This window comes from Hyperolius riggenbachi, chromosome 5, assembly GCF_040937935.1.
Source record: "Hyperolius riggenbachi isolate aHypRig1 chromosome 5, aHypRig1.pri, whole genome shotgun sequence".
Taxonomy (NCBI): domain Eukaryota; kingdom Metazoa; phylum Chordata; class Amphibia; order Anura; family Hyperoliidae; genus Hyperolius; species Hyperolius riggenbachi.
The window spans coordinates 404,795,680-404,818,403 of record NC_090650.1 but is presented as its reverse complement, the minus strand read 5'-3'; the positions used below and the strand labels follow the sequence as shown (position 1 = coordinate 404,818,403).

At 40.4% G+C, this 22,724-nt stretch overlaps 1 protein-coding gene across 1 annotated transcript in view; it reads left to right on the top strand.

The window, feature by feature from the left end:
- The window catches only part of CSMD3 (CUB and Sushi multiple domains 3), a 1,539,978-nt gene that overhangs the window by 971,631 nt on the left and 545,623 nt on the right, over window positions 1–22,724 (top strand). Inside the window, exons 21-23 of the mRNA XM_068237930.1 lie at window positions 2–118; window positions 12,594–12,809; window positions 17,486–17,674. Of these exons, the coding sequence (XP_068094031.1) occupies window positions 2–118; window positions 12,594–12,809; window positions 17,486–17,674 (522 nt within the window). The remainder of the gene's footprint in view (window position 1; window positions 119–12,593; window positions 12,810–17,485; window positions 17,675–22,724) is intronic.

Genomic DNA, 22,724 nt, shown 5'->3' with positions numbered 1-22,724 from the left:
GCATTATGTGGTGGAGATGTCAGAGGTCCAAGTGGCACAATCCTGTCACCAGGTTATCCTGAGTTCTACCCAAACTCTCTAAACTGTACCTGGACCATTGAAGTCACCCATGGAAAAGGTAAATGGTTTTTCTGTAGCATCGTCCTTTTTTGCTGTTTTATTAGTCTATCCAGATAATAGTCCATGTATGCCTTCTAAAACATTTACAAAATTGATTTAAGTGGTATAGTATAAGTTATTATTATTATTATAATTATTATTGATTTATAAAGCGTCAAAAAATTCTGTGGCGCTGCACAAAGTAAGAAACAAACATGGGGTACAAAATAATACAGACAAAAACACAGAATATGTACAAAATACAGAATATATTATGCATTTTATTGATTTTCGCTAACTTTACTAAGGCTGTTTAGCTGAATGTTAAACTCTGTCTCGGCTATCTGCTCAGGTGCAAGGCAGTACTCAGGTTCTCAAAGTAAGTGGTAGCTAAGTGTGTTTACAAAGGGAATCTTAAATAACATTTGGAGATGTGATGTCCTCTAGAGGGTAACACTCATTACTCACATTAAAAAAAACTCTTTGCAAGAAACTAAGAATTGTTGTGGTTTTGTCACCCAAACAGTGGATTCCTGCTATGATTGTAATGACATTATAACCACATTAATAAATAACCCCTTATCACTTTCACTTTGCGGGTATAAAAAAGGAGTTGAGATATATCTGTTACTAGTTCAGTTATAGATAGAATCATTAAAGAGAACCTGTACTGAGTAAAAATATTTAAAATAAACACATGAGGTAACTTCAAATGAACATTACATAGTACCTTGCCATCAGTTCCTCTCAGAATCTCACCATTTTCTTCTGACAATAATCCCTTCCAGTTCTGACAATATTTTGTCAGATCTGAAATATATCAGTTGCTGTCAGTTATAGCTGAAAGGAAAACTGATGTACCAGGTAATGTCCATGTTTCCCTATGGCTCAAGTGGGTGATGTTACAGTTTAACTGTGTGCTGACCAGAAAGCTGTTATGGGTAATGGCCATTTTCAAAATGGAGGTCGGAAAATTCCCTTGATCACAGTGAACAAACAGGACGCAGGACAGGACAAAGACACTGAGGAGTAGACTACATGGAAGGTAAGTATGACTTGTGTGTGCTTATTTTGACTTTTAATTTTCAGTTCAGGTTTTCTTTAACCACTTTAGCCTACAGTGTTGTTCACCTTATGCATCCGAACAACTTTCACCTCCCATTCATTCGCTAATAACTTTATCACTACTTATCAAAATGAAATAATCTATATCTTGTTTTTCAGGCACTAATTCTGCTTTCTTTGGGTGGTACATTTTGCTAAGAATTATTTTAAACTAAATACATTTTAACAGGAAGATTAAGAAAGCAATGGAAAAAAATCATTCTTTCTCAGGCTTTGGCCATTATAGTTTGAAATTAATACATGCTACTGTGATTAAAACCTATGTATTTTATTTGCCCATTTGTCCTGGTTATTGCACTATTTAAAGTATGTCCCTATCACAATTTATGGTGCCGATATTTTATTTGGAAATAAAGGTGCATGTTTTCAATTTGCATCCATCACTATTTACAAGTTTATAATTCAAAAAAAATATATATTAATATACTCTCTTGACATGCATGCATATTTTAAAAGTTCAGAACCTTAGGTAACTATTTATGTTTTTTTATTGTAATAGTTTTTTGTTTGTTTGTTTTAAATTAAAAATGTTATTTGGGTAATTTTTGGTGTGGGAGATAAAAAGCTAATTTTAAATGTAATTTAATGTATTTATTTGATAAAAAGTGTATGTGGGTGTAGTTTTACTATTTGGCCACAAGATGGCCACAGTCAAGAAGTCCTGAAAGCGAACAATCTCGCTTCCAGGAAGCATTAGGAGGATAGGACACTTTTTTTTCTGCAGAAAGACCACGATCCTCTGATAAGAGGCTGTCGGTTTTTCTGCTGGGGACTTAGATCAATGAATGGGTATTATATTCCCATTCATTTATCTCAGGGCTAATAATAGGTGGCGGGAGTGTGCACGGGAGCTTGCGTGATCGCGCGCACCATGCACTGGCAGCAGCACAGCCTTTCTGGACGGATATATTCATCCAGATAGGCTTAAGTGGTTAAACTTTTTCCCAGAGTTGTCTCACAGAAGATGTTTTCATACTCTGGTCCTAATTCACTTAACTTTTTTTAGTGACCTTAATGTCATCATTTTCTTGTTTTTAGTATCTTGCTTCTTGGTTTCACCATATTACATAAATTACTAGCATTTAACATCCATAGCAATGAAATGATATTTTGAATGGTGTTAAGATCTGGCATCCCTGTCTGCAAGGCACCTGCCCACTGCTTTCAGGAATAGGGTTGCTGGTAAATAGAGCTAAGGGGGGTATGCATGCTTTCTGTGTTTCTCTTTGCATTTTTACCAGGCTCTGTGATTGGTGGGTAAGAGCCAGTATAGCTCCCGGGTGGAACCCCACCTTGGAAAATATTTTTTTAGGGTCCAGCGGCCATATCAGATAATGAGAGTTGTTAAGTGTTATCACACCCTCTCACACAAAATACACATTTTATATGTACATGGTGAATTGAGTATGAAGCAAGGATACAAAAAGATGTGACATCCAGCTGTACTTTATTTACTGGTTACAGCATCCTGACTAATCTTAAATTTGCCAACTTCCTTACAATGATTACAAATGTATATAGGGTAAGCCATGCATAGGACCCAAGTCAGTTCAAGTCCATATTTCTTGTTCTTTGTTTTCAATATCCTCAGAAAGTACAGTACACATAAACAATGGGTAGGTGGCTAATCACACACCCCCCTATGTGGTCAGACTCACCAGATGACGTGGCCAAGCCGGGCCTGTATTCACCTCTGAGGTATAGGCCACCCCACAGCTTCTCTGACAACCTCCACTGTATTGACGTTCATGTTGTTGGTGTATGTGGGAACTCCGAACTTTAATAAAAGGAAGAAGACCTCCTCATTGCGTAAAAATATATGGCTTTAATAATCGTTAAAAATAGTATAAAAATACACTGGGGCATGAGTAGTCAAATGCACTTAGTGCAAAGTCAGATAGTAACTGCTGATACAGCAGGTAAGTTCAAAAACATAAGACTGGGTGGCTTAAAGCTTAGATTGAAAGGCCTTGTTTCAAGCAGTAGAAAACCGCCGTTAGAAAACATACCATTTGCACCACACAAATGACATATATTGTGGACGTGAAGGCAAATGTAATACATCAGTATCCATCATCCATCTTAGGAACCAGCTGCATCTACAGCATAACACTTCCTGGTGACATCATTCATAAACTTGCGTTGCTCCGTAGCTCCACCCTATGCATTTTGTCGCATAGCAACTCATCAGGGGCCCCAAGAGGTTTTTTTTTTGACAAGTTGAACAACCATTCCCTGTGAGAAAATGCAGGAGAACTGAAAAATGTATAATGGAACTATAATATAGAATAGTATTGTGTTAGCGAAGAGGCAAAAAGAAAAAAAAAGATCCTCCAACTTTATATGTTAGAGGTTTTTTTCAATGAATCCATTGAGAGTTATACCTCTCATCATACTGTACCATTTTATTCCCCAAGTTGTAGTAGTTCTTTCTTAGTAGTTTTTATGACTTCAAGTGGCAATAATCAAAAATGTTTGATGTGTTTTCTTTTCTTCCCTCCTCCTCTCTGTACCATTTCCTCCCCCTCTCTTCTTCTCTTTCCCTCCACTCCCATCTTCTTCCCTCCTTCCCTAGTCAATTTTGTCTCTTCAGCTCCAGCTAAAAAGTAAGTAGTGAAAATCTGACAGAACTGACAGGTTTTGGACTAGTCCATCTCCTCATGGGGAATTCGTATGGTTCTCTTTGTTTTCAAATGCATTTTCTAAATGGCAGTTTAACTGACAAAATAGTAAGGTAGCAGCCAGTCGCACACTATTTTGTCAGTTAGACTCAAAAACTGCCGTTAAGGAAAGGACATTTTTTTGAAAACAAATAAAACCCTGAGAACCCCTATGAGGAGATGGAGTAGTTCAAAACATGTTGGTTCTGTCAGAATTTAACTGCTTACTTTTTTCACTGGAGTGGTCATCTAACTACCCTTCATTGTAGTCCTCTATAAAACATAGTCCCTCTTTTCTTATCCTCCCTTCCACTCCCTTTATCTTCCCTCCTACCCGAATAATGTTTGTCTACCCATCTGCTTTAACCCCCCTTCATCATAGTCCTCTATAAAACTCCCAGACAAAAGTTTTAGGAAGGTACAGTACATTACCCCTACTAATGTTATGTGTTAAATACTGTTATATTTACTCAATTAGCGTCTACGGCATATAAATGTTGTTTGGCGGCACATGCTTAACTTTAGAGTTACTGCAATGGGTGGGAATTAAAACCTTCTTCACCTTCTCTCCCGACTCCTAAGTATTGGGATTTGCATATTTTCCTTCTCTCTGCTTGCCTCAACTCCATTAAGAGAATTGCACAGTGCATTAAGTAGCGCCATGAAGAACAAGACATTTGATGGCATTGCATTGATTAGGCGCACTCATGTTGTGAAAGCTGTTCCATTAAAGGCAGCTTAATTGGAACAAAGCCATTCCTTCTGTGCATTATCTCTGTACACCGTCTCTGCCTTCAGTGTCTCTCTTTGACATTTTCTCCTGATGTGGCTCTACAAGGGTGATTTCATCATTTGATGACCTGTCTCAACCTTCTACCTTTGAGGCGTAATAACACTTCCATATCGTGATATACGTCTTACATGCTAGGAAAGTTTGACCATAGTTGGAAATGTAATTGCAAGCATCATTGAGGAATGACAGCGTGTTTTGATGTCTCCCTCTGTTCTCTGATTAAGCTGAATGTAAAGGGGAGATCCCTTCAATGTTTTCAGTGTACACTGATTGCAGGAGGTGATGAGCTTATTTAATCTGTCTTTTCTCATTATTTCTGCCTTTCTAAAGGTCATTATACAATTTTAAGCAGATTACTAGGAATGGTCAATGAGATTTAAATAATTTTGAGGAGAGGCAGCATTATGCAAAATTTGTGTGCTTGAAAATGAACCAATCAAAATCCTGCTGAGGTAAGATTCTATTGGTCCATTTTCAAACTGCATAAAGTTTCAAAACACATTTGCATAATCCTGCATCAACTCAAAATTATTTGCATCGCATTGACCATCCCTACAGGTTACACAGTAGAAGCCATTCTCTGTGAGGTCCAATGGGCAATACCACTGGGGAGGGTGTTAGAAGATGGGATGGGGGTTTAGGGAAAGCACAGACAGAAATGGAAAGAGAATGAGGCTCCATGGCTTTTTACTGCAGTGAGAAATACTAAGTGTGAAGCAGTAGTTGACAGATAATATCGGATCAATTCCCTGCTGTGATTTTACCTAACTTTAAGTGGACCAATATGGCAAGGTGCATATGAAGATATAGGGTGCCTGACAACCGTTTGCCTTGTTTTACAAGTGATATCTGGTAGCAGAAATTGAAAATTCTTTTGCGTATTTAAGACTGAGCGTGATGCATGTATGTAAAAAAAAAATATACAATCTAGTTGAAATGTAAAATTTATCAGTCCTGATAAAGCACCACAGATGCACCACAGATAGACAATATGCAAACAGGGAAGAAGAGAAACTGGCACTAGATGTGGGTCAGGAGTGGACTAGCTCTAACACCGGAGTTTGTCCGCCAATTACGTGCACTCTTTTGAACAAATCTTGTGAATGCAGCAGAAGAAAAGACTTGAGGCACTGTAAATTGCAAATGGGGTACCTTTACTCAGCGGTGTACAGACATCGGGTATGTGGTGGCAGTGACAAAGGCCTGACAGCCGTTTTGCTTAACAATAAGATTCCTCAGAGGCCAGTAATATGTACCGTACCGCCTTTGTCACCTCCATCGCATACCCGATGTCTGTACCCCATTTGCAATTTACAGTGCCTCAAGTCTTTTCTTCTGCTGCATGCACCACAGATAGAGGTGCAAAACGACTGTCCACCTTTGTGACATTCACTACCGCCTCTCTCCCTAAACTGATGCTGTTTTGACTTATGTTCGTTTCTGCTTGTTGAGCTAGTTGAACTCCAGGACATCAAAAGGGTCTGCATCCTGTGCACCTTTCTCTATTTAGCATTGTGACACCCCATGAGAAACCACACTCACTAAAGGAGCTTGGCTACAATCACAGAAGCCCGCAATGCAGACAGAGCATTAAATGGGCTCCTCTTACCCTCACTGGCTCTTTCCTCCTCTTCGACGTATTACTCCTGCAGCCAGTCAGCATGCAACTCCAACTCCCGACTGTATGTATGATACTCTGTAACCAGTACTTAGATCTCAATAATAATAAACATCCCTCATTGTGTAATATCATTAAAACCCTATTTTTTTATTTTTCCTGCATGTTCTATCATGCAGTAGCAGCAATATCTCTACCTGATATTTAGAAGCACAGCAGCCATAGCTGGGACAGCAATAGCCCAAAATCACTCTGTGAATTAACAATGTGCCAACATAGACGACACACACCACACTTTTCTCCCATGTCAATATATGTGGCTTTTGTAAATTAGGTCCCCAGTGTCATTCAAATGGAAAAAATAATAATCAGGATTTGCCACTAACACTGGGGCAGCATATAATATGAATTCTGTAGAGAATTTATTTCACCTGGCTCCAAAATGTTGCTTAGAAAAACACTGCAGCACTCTATCTAACTCTCCCAGAATGCAAAGTCACATTGTCGATTCCTCTTTAAAGCAGGATAGTCAGCCATTAAAAAAAAATCCTTTTACCCACTGCTCTGTGTTTATTATGCAGTCTACAACCTGACCCTGCATTGCAAGCTTTCCAATATAATCATAAATGTTTTTTCTGTAACACATTTTATCTCAGTCAGCCTCGTTCTATTTGGTACATTGCTGAGGAGAGGGAAGCTTGTTGGCTCCCCTCCTACATTCTTGCTCCTCACTTATTAGCTGAGACCAGTTTAGTGTGACATGAGGAGGAGAATACACCTCAGCCCTCTGCAGAAGCTGCTGAAATAAGATCTATGCTGTGCTCACATGTGTTTGCAAAGCAAGCTAGATATGACAGTGCAGTTTGTAGGAGAAAAAAAAGTAAGGGAGGAAATTACATCAGGGTTGGCTTCATTCAGAGGTAGTAAAGATGGAAAATGCCTGGAACAGTTTTCTCTTTATTTACTATATAGAATTCACTGAAATCAAAATGTGGACTGTACAATGCATATGTTAACTACCTAATGACCGCATCACGCCGATGGGAGTGACCGCGGCGGCAGCCCCAGGATCACCTAATGCCGATCGGCGTAAAGTCCTGGGGCTGCAGTTTGCAGGAGATCGCACGCAGGCTTCGCGTGCATCGCCTGCTTGGTAGGCGGAGCTCGGAGACTGTTAGACAGCGAAACTGCCACCTGATTACCTGTACAGTGCTGCGATCTACAGCAGCTCTGTACTGGGGACAGCCGTGTGACACGGCTGTCTCCCCTGTGTGCTCAGAGGTGATCGGCTGACATAGCCTATGTTTCCTTTGTAGTTTGTGCTCACTTTAAAAAACCTCATATACATTACAATGCCTACAATATTTTAAATAGATTTTATGTCGAGTTTGATATAAATAGGCACAGGTGTTGTCTGCACCAGCATTTGCAAGTTCACAACCCACAACATGTCTCTGAATGCTCATGGATTCCTTGCTCACCCATTACAGTGCTAGGCCTCCCGATCACTGGCTGCCATCCCTCTGCCCCTTCCTCTACCCACTTACTCACTTTGCACTGGAGGGGAGTCCACTGCCTGGTACACACTAGTGCAATAATGCCTGGATAGGCAGACTGGATGGGTGGTGCATAGGATAGCGGCCCTCTATTTGGCTGAGTCACCTCTGAAAAGATGGGCTGCTCACTTATACACCACCCTTCAAGCTCTCTCTAGGATGACATCTACGAGGTGAGGTGAGTGAGCAAGCAGGAGATTCAGCTAAGCGATGTAGGCTAGGGATCAAGAGGCTGCTACTGTGATAGGCATACCCAGATCTATAATCACAGGAGCCTATACCGATACAGAACATTTAAATATCACACTTTTCTCCTGAAACACTCAAAGTTCCAGAGCTGAAGCCACTAGGGTGCACTCTATAGGCAGTAGTAACGTTAGGGAGTCTTGCCCAAGAACTCCTTACTGAATTGGCGCTGGCTTACTGAACAGGAAGAGCTGAGATTCTTACTCAGGTCTCCTGTGTCAGAGGCAGAGGTGGCTACATGTGCCTCTTAGTATTAAGTAGCCAGAGGTACCCTCAGTATTAACTACTTTAGGACCGCGCTGATTGAAATCTATGCCCTGTTTTGATGGCTATCTGGCTGGCTGGGCGTAGATTTCAATAAACCGACGACACACATTCTCGCACGCTTTCTTCGTTCCCGATGACCTTGTGGCTGTCTTCCCGCCGCAGCTTACTCGCTCTGCTGTCTCTATAATGACAGAGCCCTGTGAGCGGGTCAGGAGCCAATTTAATTGGCTCCTGACCCTGTCTATCAACATAAGTAGCTCCCATTGGCTTACATTGATAGGCAGGGTCAGGAGCCAATGAAAGTAGCTCCTGACCGACTCACTGGAACTCTGCCATCATAGAGACAGCAGAGTGGGTGGCTTAGGTTCCCAACATGCGGCTGTGATGGCGATTGCGGCGGGTATGTGCGGCTATTTGTATGTGTTCTGCCGTTTCTCTACCAGCAGTCTCTGGTCCTTAAGGGGGAAGAGACCGCTGGTTCTTAAGTGGTTAAGCTGTTCCTGAATGAAGGGAGATCTCATCAGTGGAATGCTGAGAGCCAGGTGAGTAAACGCTCATTTGCACTCCACTCAGAAGGTGAGAGGTAGGCACTCAAGGAGCAGAGTGAGACAGCTTACTATCACCAAGCGCCTGTAGGCTCATGCCTACAGTGCCTTATGCTAAACCCAGCCCTGGTGATGGGTGAACTTGTGATGCAGGATGTTCTCCCATCATTAGATGTAAACATATCTAAGACACTTCTGTATAACATGAGTGCAGTCCTGATTGATATTTGTTAAAATATCAGTTGGGCATTAATCAGGAATGCCCATTCTGTGTTGCTGGTCAGGGTAGTGCAGGGGGGGGGGTGGATGTGATAGCAGTACATTAGTGACATTCTCACAGCTTTATATTACTGCATTGAGCAGTACAAAGCCAGCACTGGTAGCTTAAAACAATTACTGCTTAATTGGCACACTAATAGCACCGGCCCTATCATTGTTATGCTAACAAGCAGTGCCAGTTTATGTGTTAGAATGACCATTCTTACACTTTAACATTAAACTAGTAACTGTGTAAAAGAATTCCAACAAGCAGTGTGCTAAAAGTACTACTGTGGTGCCCCCACCTGCAGGTGTCACTCCAGAAATCTGCCTGGTTTGTCTATGCCTAAAGACAACCCTGTACATCAACCCTTCACTCCAGATCCCCTTTTTACGTATTCTACCACAAACTGAATAAAGTATTTAAAGCTTTACAGAAACCATTATAAGATCTGTGTTATATCACCAGAGATGGCCAATGCAACCGGGTCGATCTAAATCAGCAGAACGTGTACATGATTGGCCTACTTCCAGGGAGCATCCTATATGCATTACATTTGAATGCAAGCCAAAATTATTAGCAATGAATTTACTATATCTAGCTATCACTCTATTAAATCATGTTACTTTCAAAAAGCAATTCCATTTATTCCAGAAGGCACCACGTAACTGACTCTGCCAACCCGTCTGCAGAGTCCAAGTGTCCCACGTGATTTACCCTTCTGTTTTGGCACCTGCATTCCGTTCCACTTTCTCCCATTGACCTTGATAAGACATGAAGCTCTCTGCTGTCCACACTGGGGCTTTATAACCCATCACAGTCCAACTACAGAGTCTTATCCCCCAACCTCTGACCTTGGCTCCATTCCCAGACTGGCTCTTTTTCTCATCTGAATGCCTGACTATGAAATGTAATTAGCACAGTTGTTTCTTTAGACACTTAACCCATGATTGTCTCTGATTCGTATGCCTTTTCACCCAGGAACTGTTATACAAAAAAAAAAATATGCATTTGCAAAAATATTCAGTTCTAAAAAATGTTTTACCTACTGTAATCTGTGAAATGTGCAAAGTTATGGCTTTTTATATGTTTTTTTTTTGTTCTGGAACCATTGAGTCCCTTTTATGGCCATGCAGGTGCTGCAATGAGAGCTACAGCTGATGGAGCATAATAAAGTACGGTTATGGTTGTGCATGTTGTAAAGAGAAACATTGAGGTTTCTTACTGCTAGTATCAAAGTTGGTGGAATAACCTCCCTGGCGGTCTATTTATTTTGCCAGGGAGGCTGAAATGGGGTTTTTTTTAAATTAAAAAAAAAATATTTCATGCAGCCAACTGAAAGTTGGCTGCATGAAAGCCCACTAGAGGGCGCTCCGGAAGCGTACTTTCGATCGCCTCCGGCAATCGAAAGTAACAAGATAGGCCGCAATGAGCGGCCTATCTTGTTTCGCTTTCCTCATCGCCATGGCGACGAGCGGAGTGACGTCATGGACATCAGTCGACGTCCTGACGTCAGAGCCGCCCGATCCAGCCCCTAGCGCCGGCCGGAACTGTTTGTTCCGGCTGCGCTGGGCTCGGGCGGCTGGGGGGACCCTCTTTCGCCGCTGCACGCGGCGGATCGCCGCGGAGCGGCGGCGATCGGGCAGCACACGCGGCTGGCAAAGTGCCGGCTGCGTGTGCTGCTTTTTTCAGAAAGCAAATCGGCCCAGCAGGGCCTGAGCGGCGACCTCCGGCGGCATACCCCGAGCTCAGCTCGGGATTACCGCCAAGGAGGATAAGTTGCAGAGGATCCGATCCAATTCACTTTTTTTCCAATTCCAATTCAAGTTTTCTCCTAGAAGATAATTTTCATCCTCTGTTTAAATTAACTTTTGTACACTGCAATTGAAAGAGTACCCCCCCCCCTCACCCCCCCCCCCCAAAAAAAAATACGTGAAAAAGTACCGTCAAAATTATTCGGAGTACTTTCTTACTTACGGGTGGCATAAAGGGCAATTTATATATATTGTGAAAATATCACCTAGGAGAAAGCATAGGAGTAAAAGTGAACTGGATTGGGCCCTAAGTAAAAAAGAGACCAGCCCACCATCTTAGCCTTCAGACTAAGAGTGCTGCTGCTACCCGCTAAGTGCACAGGAGCTTGCTTACAGCGGCAGACAAATTGTTGCCCTCGAGCAAATTGTGCCTTGACAAAGGGGCCCAATGTTTCTCCGAAATGTTGGCTACATGCTTTATATGGAACTAATAAAGATTCATCTTGGATGTGCCAGCTCTTTTTGATTGAATGCTTTCACACTATGGCCATTGTTCAATTATCTTTTTCACTTGAGTTTTCTACTGGGAGAAAATGTTTAATCCTCTGTTTAAAATTACATTTCAGCACTCTGCAATTCAAAAAGTACCAAAATGTAGGCATATAAGTACTGTCAAAAATGTTTTTGCATGCTGGTGGCTTAAAATGCATTTTTTTGACAAGGTGTGAAAAATTCATTAGATTGGGCCCAATGTGAGTTAACCCAAATGGTGGCCACAACAACGGGTAGATGGAGGAAAAAGAATGTTGCACAGAAGCAACATTGCAGAGAGAAAGCAAGGTGCCTAAAAAGAACAGAACTCCTGATATTTTCACAAAATTACAATTATCTGCGACATCTGTATTCAGTGCAGTAAACAAGGCAAATCATGTTTACAGCCTTGGTACTACTTTCAGGCCCCGTTTACACTTATACACTTTTTTAGCATTGCATTACCCTTTCTGCATGCAGGGTAAATCAACAGCAATTAAAGTGTATGGGGCCTAGCACACTAATCATGATGTGTTGTGCCATAAACTTCTGTTTCGTTGCCGACTCTCCGCAAAGTCAACAGCGCGTTTCAGTGTGACTTCCACAGGGATGCAGTGGCAGTGGAATGCATTGAAGTCAAATTTGCAATTTGCTGGTGGCGGTCATGCAACGTGCATGCACAGAACAGAGCATATTTAATGGGGAATCCAGGAATCCTAGTGACGTTCTCCCTGTCTAGCATAGATTTGCATACAAAAAGTCATAATTGTGCATCAACTCAGAATTCTTTGGCTTTCATTGACTAACCCTAATGAAAAAGCCACCACACTCTGGAGGACCCCGAGGCAGGCAGATGCCAGTGTGTGTTGTTCATCTTGCTCCTTCAACTCCTGTTGACCTATTTAGCCAACTGACTTATATTTAAGCAACAAATTTGCCATAACTTGTTCGGAATTCTCTGTTAAGTGCTTCACAAAATGTACCTGCTCTGCGTAAAATGTGCAATAATCATAACAATGATTTGCAATATGCCTCTCTGATTTCTTTATTCAAATGTAGGTTTGCTTTCATACCACAGTAAATTGTTTGTAAGGTTGTAACTGTGCCTCTAAATCTAGTCTCTTCTTTCTGTCTTCTTAGGAGTACAGTTCACCTTTCACACCTTTCATCTGGAGGATCTTCACGACTACCTGCTAATCACAGAGAACGGTAGCTTTACCCAGCCGCTGGCCCGCCTCACCGGCTCCGAACTCCCTGCAGCAATTAACGCCGGCCTCTATGGAAATTTCAGAGCTCAGCTGCGCTTTATTTCTGATTTTTCAATATCATATGAAGGTTTCAACATCACCTTTTCTGGTAAGGAAATTAAGTCAATCTTCTATTCAAAATTGAATGCTTTGCTATTCAGTAATAATGAAGGGGGAAAAAACTGTAATAATGTTTTTGAAAAAATAAAAGTTAAGTTTAGCAGAAGTTTTATTTTCCTAGTTTAAAGGGGAACTTCAGCCTAAACAAACATAATGTCATTAAGCTACATTAGTTATGTTCATTAAAATAGATAGGTAATATAATCTCTTACCCACCCTGTTTTAAAATAACATGCAAATGTTTGTGATTTCATGGGGGCAGCCATCTTTTTGGTTGAAAGGAGGTGACAGGGAGTATGATACACAGTTCCAACTGTCCTCTGTCCTGATCACCCCTCCTAGCTGCGCGTGCTAGGCTTCAAATTTCAAATTCAAAATTTAAATAAAAAAAATTGCACAAAAAACAGCAGAAGAACAACAACAACATCAGAAATCCCATCATGCTTTGTACAGCATCAGGGGAAAAATGGCCGGGCAGATTTCTTCTTTGCAGCTAAAAATGAGGTTTGGGTAAGAAAAACAAAGTTCTGATGATGTTAAACTGTTAAAGAAACACCAAGCCTTTTTAGTGCTGCTGAGTAGATTTTTAGTCTGGAGGTTCACTTTAACCATCTCCAATCCTCTGTAGAAATAAGTCTGACATTGGCATTTTCCCCTATAGCACCAATGACCATCATAGGAAAATGTGGCTACTGCTAGATGGCGCTGTTGGCGATACAATCCGGCATAGTGTCATCTTCTTCTCATCAAAGTGTCGGGCTAAATTTGACACTCTGATCGCCATCGGTTATGTCTCCTGCCACTGTGCCTGTCATCTCCTATAACCACTCCACCACATTTTGATCGATTATAGAGGTGCCGCTGCTGGATCAGGCCTGGCATGGCATCCCCCTATGAGGATTAAAGTGTCAGACAAAGTTCCTGCCCCCGCCACTGATTCTGGATAATGATGGATAATTATTCTGGATAGTGTAAGGCACACAGGAGACCTGGGTTCAAATCTCAGCTCTTCCTATTTAGTAAGCCAGCACCTATTCAGTAAGGAATTCTTGGACAACACTCCTTAACACTCTTACTGCCTACTGAGCAAATCCTTATGGCTGCCTCACAAGTGCTTTGAGTCCAACAGGAGAAAAGTGCTATGCAAATATTGGAATTGTTATTATTGTTTGCAGCAGACAACATTGACTTTAATGGCAGGCAAACTTCAAAAACCTTCAGGGTGTATTTGCAGCCACTCTGTCTTTTAAAAAAGTGTCAAAACTGTCCAAAAACTGTGTCATAGAAAAGGGGAATAAATGGCAAAATGTGGAGTGCCCTCCCCCCCCCCCCCCCCCCCCCCCCAAGCATTTATTTTATACAAGGGTTTATTTTTATTTTTTTTTGTTATACTGTTTTTATTGGTTTTTAACATCAGAATGTTCACAAAATTTCAAATAAATTTCAGTTTACAGTATTCAACATACAAGTAATGTGCAGAGATGGTCTGATATTGAGCAAGTTCTTATGAGATAAGGTATTATATGAAGTATTCAAAGTCACTTATTTTTAAGCATACAGAATAACATAAAAATATATTAGTTCTAATAGAGTCCAGTTTGGCGGTGCTCAAGTCGTGAATAACAAGTGATTAGAGTTTCTTTTGACCTGAGTCATATTAACTACCAACAAAGCCAAGGAATATAACCCATTATACTTGTTATAGAAGTTGAATTGAAGCATTTAGTGGAGTGAAATTACAGGTTTGCTTCATCGGCATAAATTTAAACCAACAGAAGTAAAGAACTATGTTTAAATCAACAACGATATGGAGATAGATAAGGTTAGGTTAGTTTGAAAGAAATAGAAAGAAAGGATAGTCGAGAGAAGAAGAAGAAGCAAGGTATAGAGTAGTATTCTCAGCTCCTATGATATATGGTGTGTCAGTGGTTAGCCAATTTTTTGAAGGGTGCAATTAGTTTAGATAGGTGGGTATGTAAAGGCCCAATGTTATATTGGGTAATGAGAGAGATGTCTATGTGGTGTCACAGTATCTTCTCAGGCCTACGTTAATGATAGAAATTAAGAATCTATAGCTCATGGGGGCTGGTAGTCAGGTGAGGTGTAGGGCCATGAATCCCATATTTTATGGAAATTCTTTTCTTGGTCCCTTAGTGAAGCCGTAAGTTGTTCCATAGATCTGGTCCAGTTAACTTTAAGGATCACCTCGGAGATATCTGGTGGAGCTAGATTTTTCCATGCTGAGGATATGGCTAGTCTAGTGGCTGTTAGGATATGTGTAATTAGACGATTTACATGTCTGTTTATGTCGGGCATTGGTTTACCTAATACCATATGTAGAGGATCAAGAGGAACCGTGATACCAGTGACGGATATAATGAGTTCTTGGACCTTGTTCCATAGGGGGGAGAGGAGGGGACATAGCCAAAAAATATGTTCCAATGTGCCCTTGTCATTACAGCCTCTCCAACATAAATCTGTTGTGTCTGGGTAAATTTTTGATAAAACTTCTGGTGTCAGGTACCAGCGAAAGATAATTTTGTAGATGTTCTCTCTGATTTGTACACATAATGACGAATGTTTAGCGTTTTCCCAAATTTCATACCAGTCATCCATAGATATGGTTTTGGAGAGGGAGGTTGACCATTTAGACATGTATGGGTGACTTGGAACCCAGGAGCCCGATTTAGTGAGGAGAAGTATATAGATTTGTGAGATTAGGCCTCTCTGAGATCCCCCATGTAGACACAGTCGCTCAAATGGAGAGATGGAGAGAGTGGTGTTGGGTTTACGCATAATTGAGTGTATAAAATGGGTGATTTGGTTATATCCCATAATTATTTGTGGGGTGAAATAAGTTTTTTCTTCCAGTTGTGATCTGGTGAGAATTTTGCCTGTAAGAGGGTGAACCCAGTTGTTCAAATTGAAGTAACCCAATTTATACCAAGTGGTCATGAAGGACTCAGAGAGGCCTGGTTTGAAGTTAGGGTTGCCCAATATCGGTAGGAGAGGGGAGGGAGAGGACCTCAACTTGGCCATATCGACTGTAGTACGCCATATCTGCATGGTGAATTTAATTGTTGGGAGTATATGTTGTTGGGGAAGCTTTGGTGGTGGTTGGGACCATATTAAGGATGCTAATGAGACTGGCAAAATAATACAAGGGTTTATTTTAATCTGTAAATGCAAAAAAAAATACTCCTTGCACAGTGTTTGCCTAACACTGCACTCAACAGGGTTGGGAAATGCTTTGCATGAAAATGTCTGTTTAGGTAACACATTTTTTGTGTGTACATTGCAGTCACTTAATCTACTGTTTGTGCAGCATGTGAGCTAACACTGCAATACAGTGAGTATTGCAAGGCAGTGACAGGTTTTAACACACTACAGTATACTACAAACACTGGTTCACACGACTCTCTCACTGGCCGGGGCCCCCAAACCACCATGCAATACCCAGAGGGAAGTGTGGGTGGGCCTGGACCTCTCACCACCAGGGAATTCAACCCCACTGCCTCTATACTGAATGCTGACTGCAACACACACAATTGCCTACTCCCAGCTCTAGCAGTTTCCTACCATTATCTGGTTAGCAGGTGCCTGTCAGGTGCACAGTTGTACACCAAAAATATTGGAAAGGGTTAAATAGAGGAAATTTGCTGAGATTATTTCCAGTGAAAGCAGGGTTTGGTGGTGTGAACTATCAGAACAGAACAACAGTGTGAATTAAAGGGATATTAACCTAGAGTTTGAGCAAGGTATTTGGGCAGTTTCCAAGATTTTCTGCACTAACTACCTTTCTGAAGACCTCAAAATTACTGGTTTCCATGCCAGCTTCCAAAACTTTCAATTTCTTAAATGGAAGTGTCCTTGACTACTTCTCCCAGTCTTGTGGTCTTCTTCTAGGCTCTTTCTAATTGGGTGTTTAAGAGTAGGTGAGAATTAGTAAGGCCAGAGAAGGTTTATCCTTCTGTTCAGGGTGGAGGGTGGAGCGTTTTTTTGCCTACCAAGAGCGGTTCGGTGTCAGAAGACATACTAAAAGAGGCATCTGATGCCCCTTGTAGACAACATTTGCAAAATCTTGTGAAAATGACAATACATATAATAAGTAATTATAACCTACTGTAATTTAGCCTGTTTTAGAGGAATGAGGCAACGCAGAGCAGTGGGTACTAAAGGTTTGAGTTGAGGGTTCAAGAGAAGATAATAATCAAGCAGATCTATAGCATGTATTCCAAATCTGAGTGTTTAAATTATTTTTGTATCTCAATGTACATTAACAATATTTTAAGAACCATTCATTATACAGATTTCGTCAGATAAAATAGCCTAGGTAAACGGCTAAAAGTAAACCTGAAGGAGTAAAGAAGAAAGAGAGATAGGGAGAGAGAGAGCGAGAAAGAGAGAGAAAGAGAGAGAGAGAGAGAGAGAGAGAGAGATGGATGGAAAGGATGGCTACTGAACGGTGCACATCTTATAGTAATGATTGGTGACTGACTCTGCTGCTCTATATTGTACCGCAAAGTCAGTAAGAAAAACCTAGACCCAAGACTCAGAGAGGGGATAGTTAACCCTTTACTGTGCATGAATGCATGTCCACACAGTGGTTTGCACTACTCTAAAGACAAAATAATCTATAGTGGTGTTTTATGTTTAATTCTTTAGAATACAGCCTGGAGCCATGTGATGATCCGGGCGTTCCGCAGTATGGAAGGAGACAAGGAAGCCATTTTGGAGTGGGGGACATCATAATGTTCACATGTTCATCGGGATATCGTCTTGAAGGAGTCTCGGAAATTATTTGTCTTGGCGGTGGGCGCCGTGTGTGGAGTGCACCTCTGCCAAGGTGTGTGGGTACGTGGTCAGCTGCTTTCATTTGCTTGTCTGTGTAGTCACTGTTCAGAGATGTTATATGCAGTTGTATTAATTGTCTGTTAGAAAATAATGTTTTTCTTTAAAATGCCTTGGTTTTTATCCCCTCAAGATTCATAACACTAATAAAGTGAGCTTGATGCTTAATTGATAGAATTAACATCTCACAGCACAGAAAAAGGGTTGGATATTTAGAATGGTAACCTCATCATTCCCTTACCCTAATACTTGTTTTACTTTATTGCTGATTTAGTTGTTCTGTTATATGCTGTACGATTTAAAGCTAGTATATTTTAATAAAGTTAAGATATTCAAACTATGATGCAAACAATGGACCCATATAAGAGTGCAACGATGAAGTAAGTCATAGACATCAGGGTCATTTGATCACTGAATTTGAAAAAAAAATGCATCAAAGTCAGTATAAAGTATTATCATATGAACATACAGACTTTCATGTCTGTGTGAAAGTTTGTGAATGCACAAAATTGAAAAATGATGGAATAAGGAATGGATTCCAAATTTTGATTGGCTAGAAGTACTGGCAATGCAATGCCAATTATTCTCAGTTACATTATAAATATCAGTAATGATACAATGGAAAGTTCAGTGGACTTAAATTGTTGTAGGGTAACTGTATTCCTTTACATGATATTCCTACTCTGACTGTACACAATCTTTTTTTAAACAGATGGCGAATTCTTTTTTTTTACACTGTGGGTTCTTTTTATCTCTAACTTTTTGATTTTGAGAATATTTTTGCATATTAATAACCTACTATGGGCTTGATTCACAAAGCGGTGCTAACTGTTAGCACGCCTGTGAAAACCTCCTTAGCACGTCTAAACGAGCTTTTCGCGTGTAAAACTTTATGCGCGTAAAACTTTACGTGCGCACTGCACAGAGTGCAGGGCGCTCCGCACAAAGTGTCCATTAAAGCCTATGGGACTTAGCACGCGCATAGGACTTTGCGTGCGCAAAACTTTGCGCACAAAACTTTGTGCACGATCTGATTGAGAAATCTGGTGCTAACCTACTTAGCACCCTGGTTAGCACGTCTAAATACTTCTAAAGTAGGTTAGCACTGCTTTGTGAATCAAGCCCTATATGTCTTTTTTTTAGAACTCAGTAAAAATGCTTTTATGAAAGGTGTTTTATTTTAATTTAAACCTTCCAACTATTGTTTTTAACAGAGTTACTGTATCCAATCCCTTTTTTTAGATCTCTTCTGTCCTTGATTTGTAGTGCTTTAATGATTGATTAAAAAGGAAGGGACCAAGTAGTAAACCTTGTGGCACACACCAACGTCAGCCCAATTTTAGATGTGTTTCTTTTTAAGTTATACTTTGTGTCATTCAAAGACATTTCTTTTTACCTGTGTACATTCATTCTTCTGTAACACTCATTTTCTCTGTCAATATAATTGTTCTACTCCCTAAATATACTACATCAATGACATTTGTAGGTAGATTTGACTTGTTCTCATGCAAACTAAGCATGATCTTTCTTTTATCAACCCACGCTAGCTCTTTTGTTACATTTGTTTCTTCTATATATATTTATAGCATTGAATAGCATACTTTCAAAAAATTACTGTCAATATAACTCCGGCTTACTCATCTGGAATTCTTTTGTTGCAGCTATTAATGCTTTTCAGTCTTAAGTAGTCAGCTCAGGTAAAAGAGAATCTAAAGGGCATAATCATCAGAAAGTGTTAAAAAAAATGCAAGCCGTCAGTTAGATATTTTTTAATACAAAATATTTTGCCGTTCTATTTGTAAAGATGGGATTAAGTTCACTGATTAGGGCTGGTAAATAAGATGCTAATCCTTTTAAGATCATTCAAATTTGATGCTACCTTTGTAAAAATGTATGCAGTTTGGAAATGGACCAATCAAAAGCAGCAGGATTTATTAGCATCTCAGTGAACATCCCTATTTCTAATGTTGCATCACCTAAACAGGCAGGGGCGTAGCAATAGCCATAGCAGCCAGAGCAGGGGGAGCCTAAGTGGTAATGATGTGTTCACTTAAAGGAACACTATCAAACCAAGTGTTCTAAAATGACAATATACAAATAATGTCTAAGTAGCTGTGCAAACATTTTCCTACTTTTTATGTTAAATATCAGAGGCAAAAGCTTTAATTCATTGTGTGTAGGATTTAGCTCTATTGGAACAAATCATTTGCAAAAGAGTGTCTGCTTCAATGCACAGACAGTGTTTTTCTGCATATCAGACTACAGAGTATTTTTTTCTGAAAGCAAAAAAAAAGTATGAAAAGCTGTGCTGTCACAGACAATTACAAATGTTTTTAACAAGTTGCATTTCCTCTGCTCTCTTCAGACACTTCAGTCATAGACACAGGACTTTCTTTCACACACCCAGGGTTAACAAATGCACTGTGAGGGAATCCCTCCCCTTATGGTTCACTCTTCCGTCAGATTTGAGCAGACTTGCTGTCAGTTAAGAGTGAAAGGAATTTGATACAGTAAACAAAATAGATAGGCTAGTGAAATGTATACATCATTATTTACCAGCACTTCGGGACCTCTCTCAATCTTAGGTTAAAAAAACATGTTAATCGATAGTATTCCTTTAATTTTTCTGTTTTTCTCCACCCTCAGGCTTTATCTAAGTGTTCATTGTGGAGTACGTTGCATAGGAATGTACATTGCCTAGTCAACTCATATCACAATGGGTAGGGACAGGTGGCATTGCTCAAGAGTGCCCAGATCTGATGGCCACATCAAAATTCTGTTATAGGGCACCATAATCCCTAGTTTTGCCTCTGTAAACAGGTGCCAAATGCTAAACAGATCTGTCCACCTAAATTGATGCCTAACTCTGATCAGTAGTTGCCTTTCATTCTCTTCACGTTGGCATTGGATTCAAACACTGGAGACTAATCTCCTGTTAGCTTGTGTTTTGGCTATAAAATAGCTGAATGCTGACATACAAATGAATCCCTTGCAGCCAAGAAGTCCTTCATGGCTCACAACCCTCTGACCTCACAATACCTCCTTTCACCTTCCCATTCTCTCCTCTTCCCCACTCCTTATAGTGTACCTGATATAAACAAATGGTATAGATTTATACTTACCTGGGGCTTCCTCCTAGTGATGAGCGTGATGACCTACTTACGATTACGCGAAATGTCGCACAATTTTAGTGTAATTCGCAAAATTACGATTATGACGTAATCACAATTTTGCGCATTTCACAAAATTACGCCAAATTTTTTGTTTATAGGGAATTTCGTAATTACAATAGTTTTTCGTAATTACGATCATTTTTCATAGTTATGATTGTTTATGTAACACAATGAAATCAGAATTTCGGAAATTCAACCATTCCCAAAATTGTGTTCCAGTCCAGAGCCTCCTGATACATTTAAAGCACTTGCAGGTACCTTTGCATTATCAGATATTGCAAGGCCCAAAACCAAGTGTCTCAGCATCCATGACCACTGAGTGCACCTTGACAAAGAGCACCTGTCTTAGAAGTGGCTGTAGGTAGAGCCTCTTGATGCATTTAAAGTGACAGCACGTGCAGGGACCTTTGCATTCTCAGATATTGCAAGGCCCAAAACCAAGTGTCTCAGCATGACCGCTAAGTGCACCATGGCAAAGAGCACCTGTCTTAGAAGGGGCTGCAGATAGAGCCTCCTGATACATTCAAAGTGACAACATGCGCAGGGGCCTTTGCATTATCAGTAATTGCAATCAATGAGTGACTTTCCTGAGTTTAGTCCTTACCTAAATGTGCATAATTACTATTAGAAACAAAACTACATCCATTTTCATAACTAAAATAACTTTGTTTCTATAGAAAACATGAAATTACGGAATTTCGCATTAAACACGAATTTGTGCCGAAATGCGAAATTAAGAAACCAAAATTTCGCTTACCGAATTAATTCGCGTCCGTAATTAAGGAAACACGAAATTATGAAAATTTCGGCTCAACAGTACTTCCTCCTGCCCCCTGTAGATTGTCTGCTTGATTGCCGTCCTCCTGAGTCACTCTGTTCTCCTGCAATGTGGCCCAGTAAATTCCCTAGTTGCACTCAGTTGCGAACCACTGCGCATGCATGGTCCCAGCTGTGCAGGCCCACTGATTGTGCTTCAGTGTCCAAGAGTGTTCTACACATGCGCAGTTCACTAAAACCTTAACTGATCTTGTGCAAAATTCCCTCGGCAAAAGCAGTATGATCAGAGGTGCACATGGCCGAGACCATGCATGCGCAGTGGAGCGGGACTGAGCGGGATTCATTCCCGAGCACGCCGATCCTGGAAGCAAGTTCTATTGTGTCTGTCCAAGTGATAAATGAAACTTAATTTAGCAATGGTTCCATTGCTTAATCTTTGAACTCGCCATCATTTATCACTGTTGAGTTAAGAATTTGCATACAAACCAAAATAGGAATATTTCCTATCCAAAATAGGCTAGGATTTGAAGTCACCTTTAGGATTGGGACTATAGATACACACGCATGCGCATGCACACACACACATACAAGCAAGTTTTATGCAAGTTTGCTAAACAGTTTTGTACTTTTTTTTCTTAAATAAAAATATTTCCAAAAAGAAGGTTGCATTTAAATACAAAAGGAACAGATACTCTTAGAAGTACTAAGTGTAGAAATTGTCACAGTTTTTTTTGATTACTTTTGAAATAAAATTCTACTAAGCTCCCCCACAGGCAAGTCATCACAGAGTGAAGACTTAAACCTAAATGTGCTCACAATTGGAGCAGGGGAAATAAAGTTAATGTTTTCCAAGCACTGCAGAGGCCGTGACATGAAGCAAAGTTGAGCTTCAGGCATTTCGTACCTTTGCTTGATCATTGCTTCCAGTAGTCACTACAGCGGCTCCGTGCTGTGAGGAAAATGTCAGATTCAGCAACGCTCAATTATATTGGACGTTACATTTCTTATAGCTGTGGGGTCTGCCAGCCTGTGCTCTACATCCACAAATGTGCAACTATAGATAAGATACATAGAAAGTATATACCTTCACTAGATTGGCACAT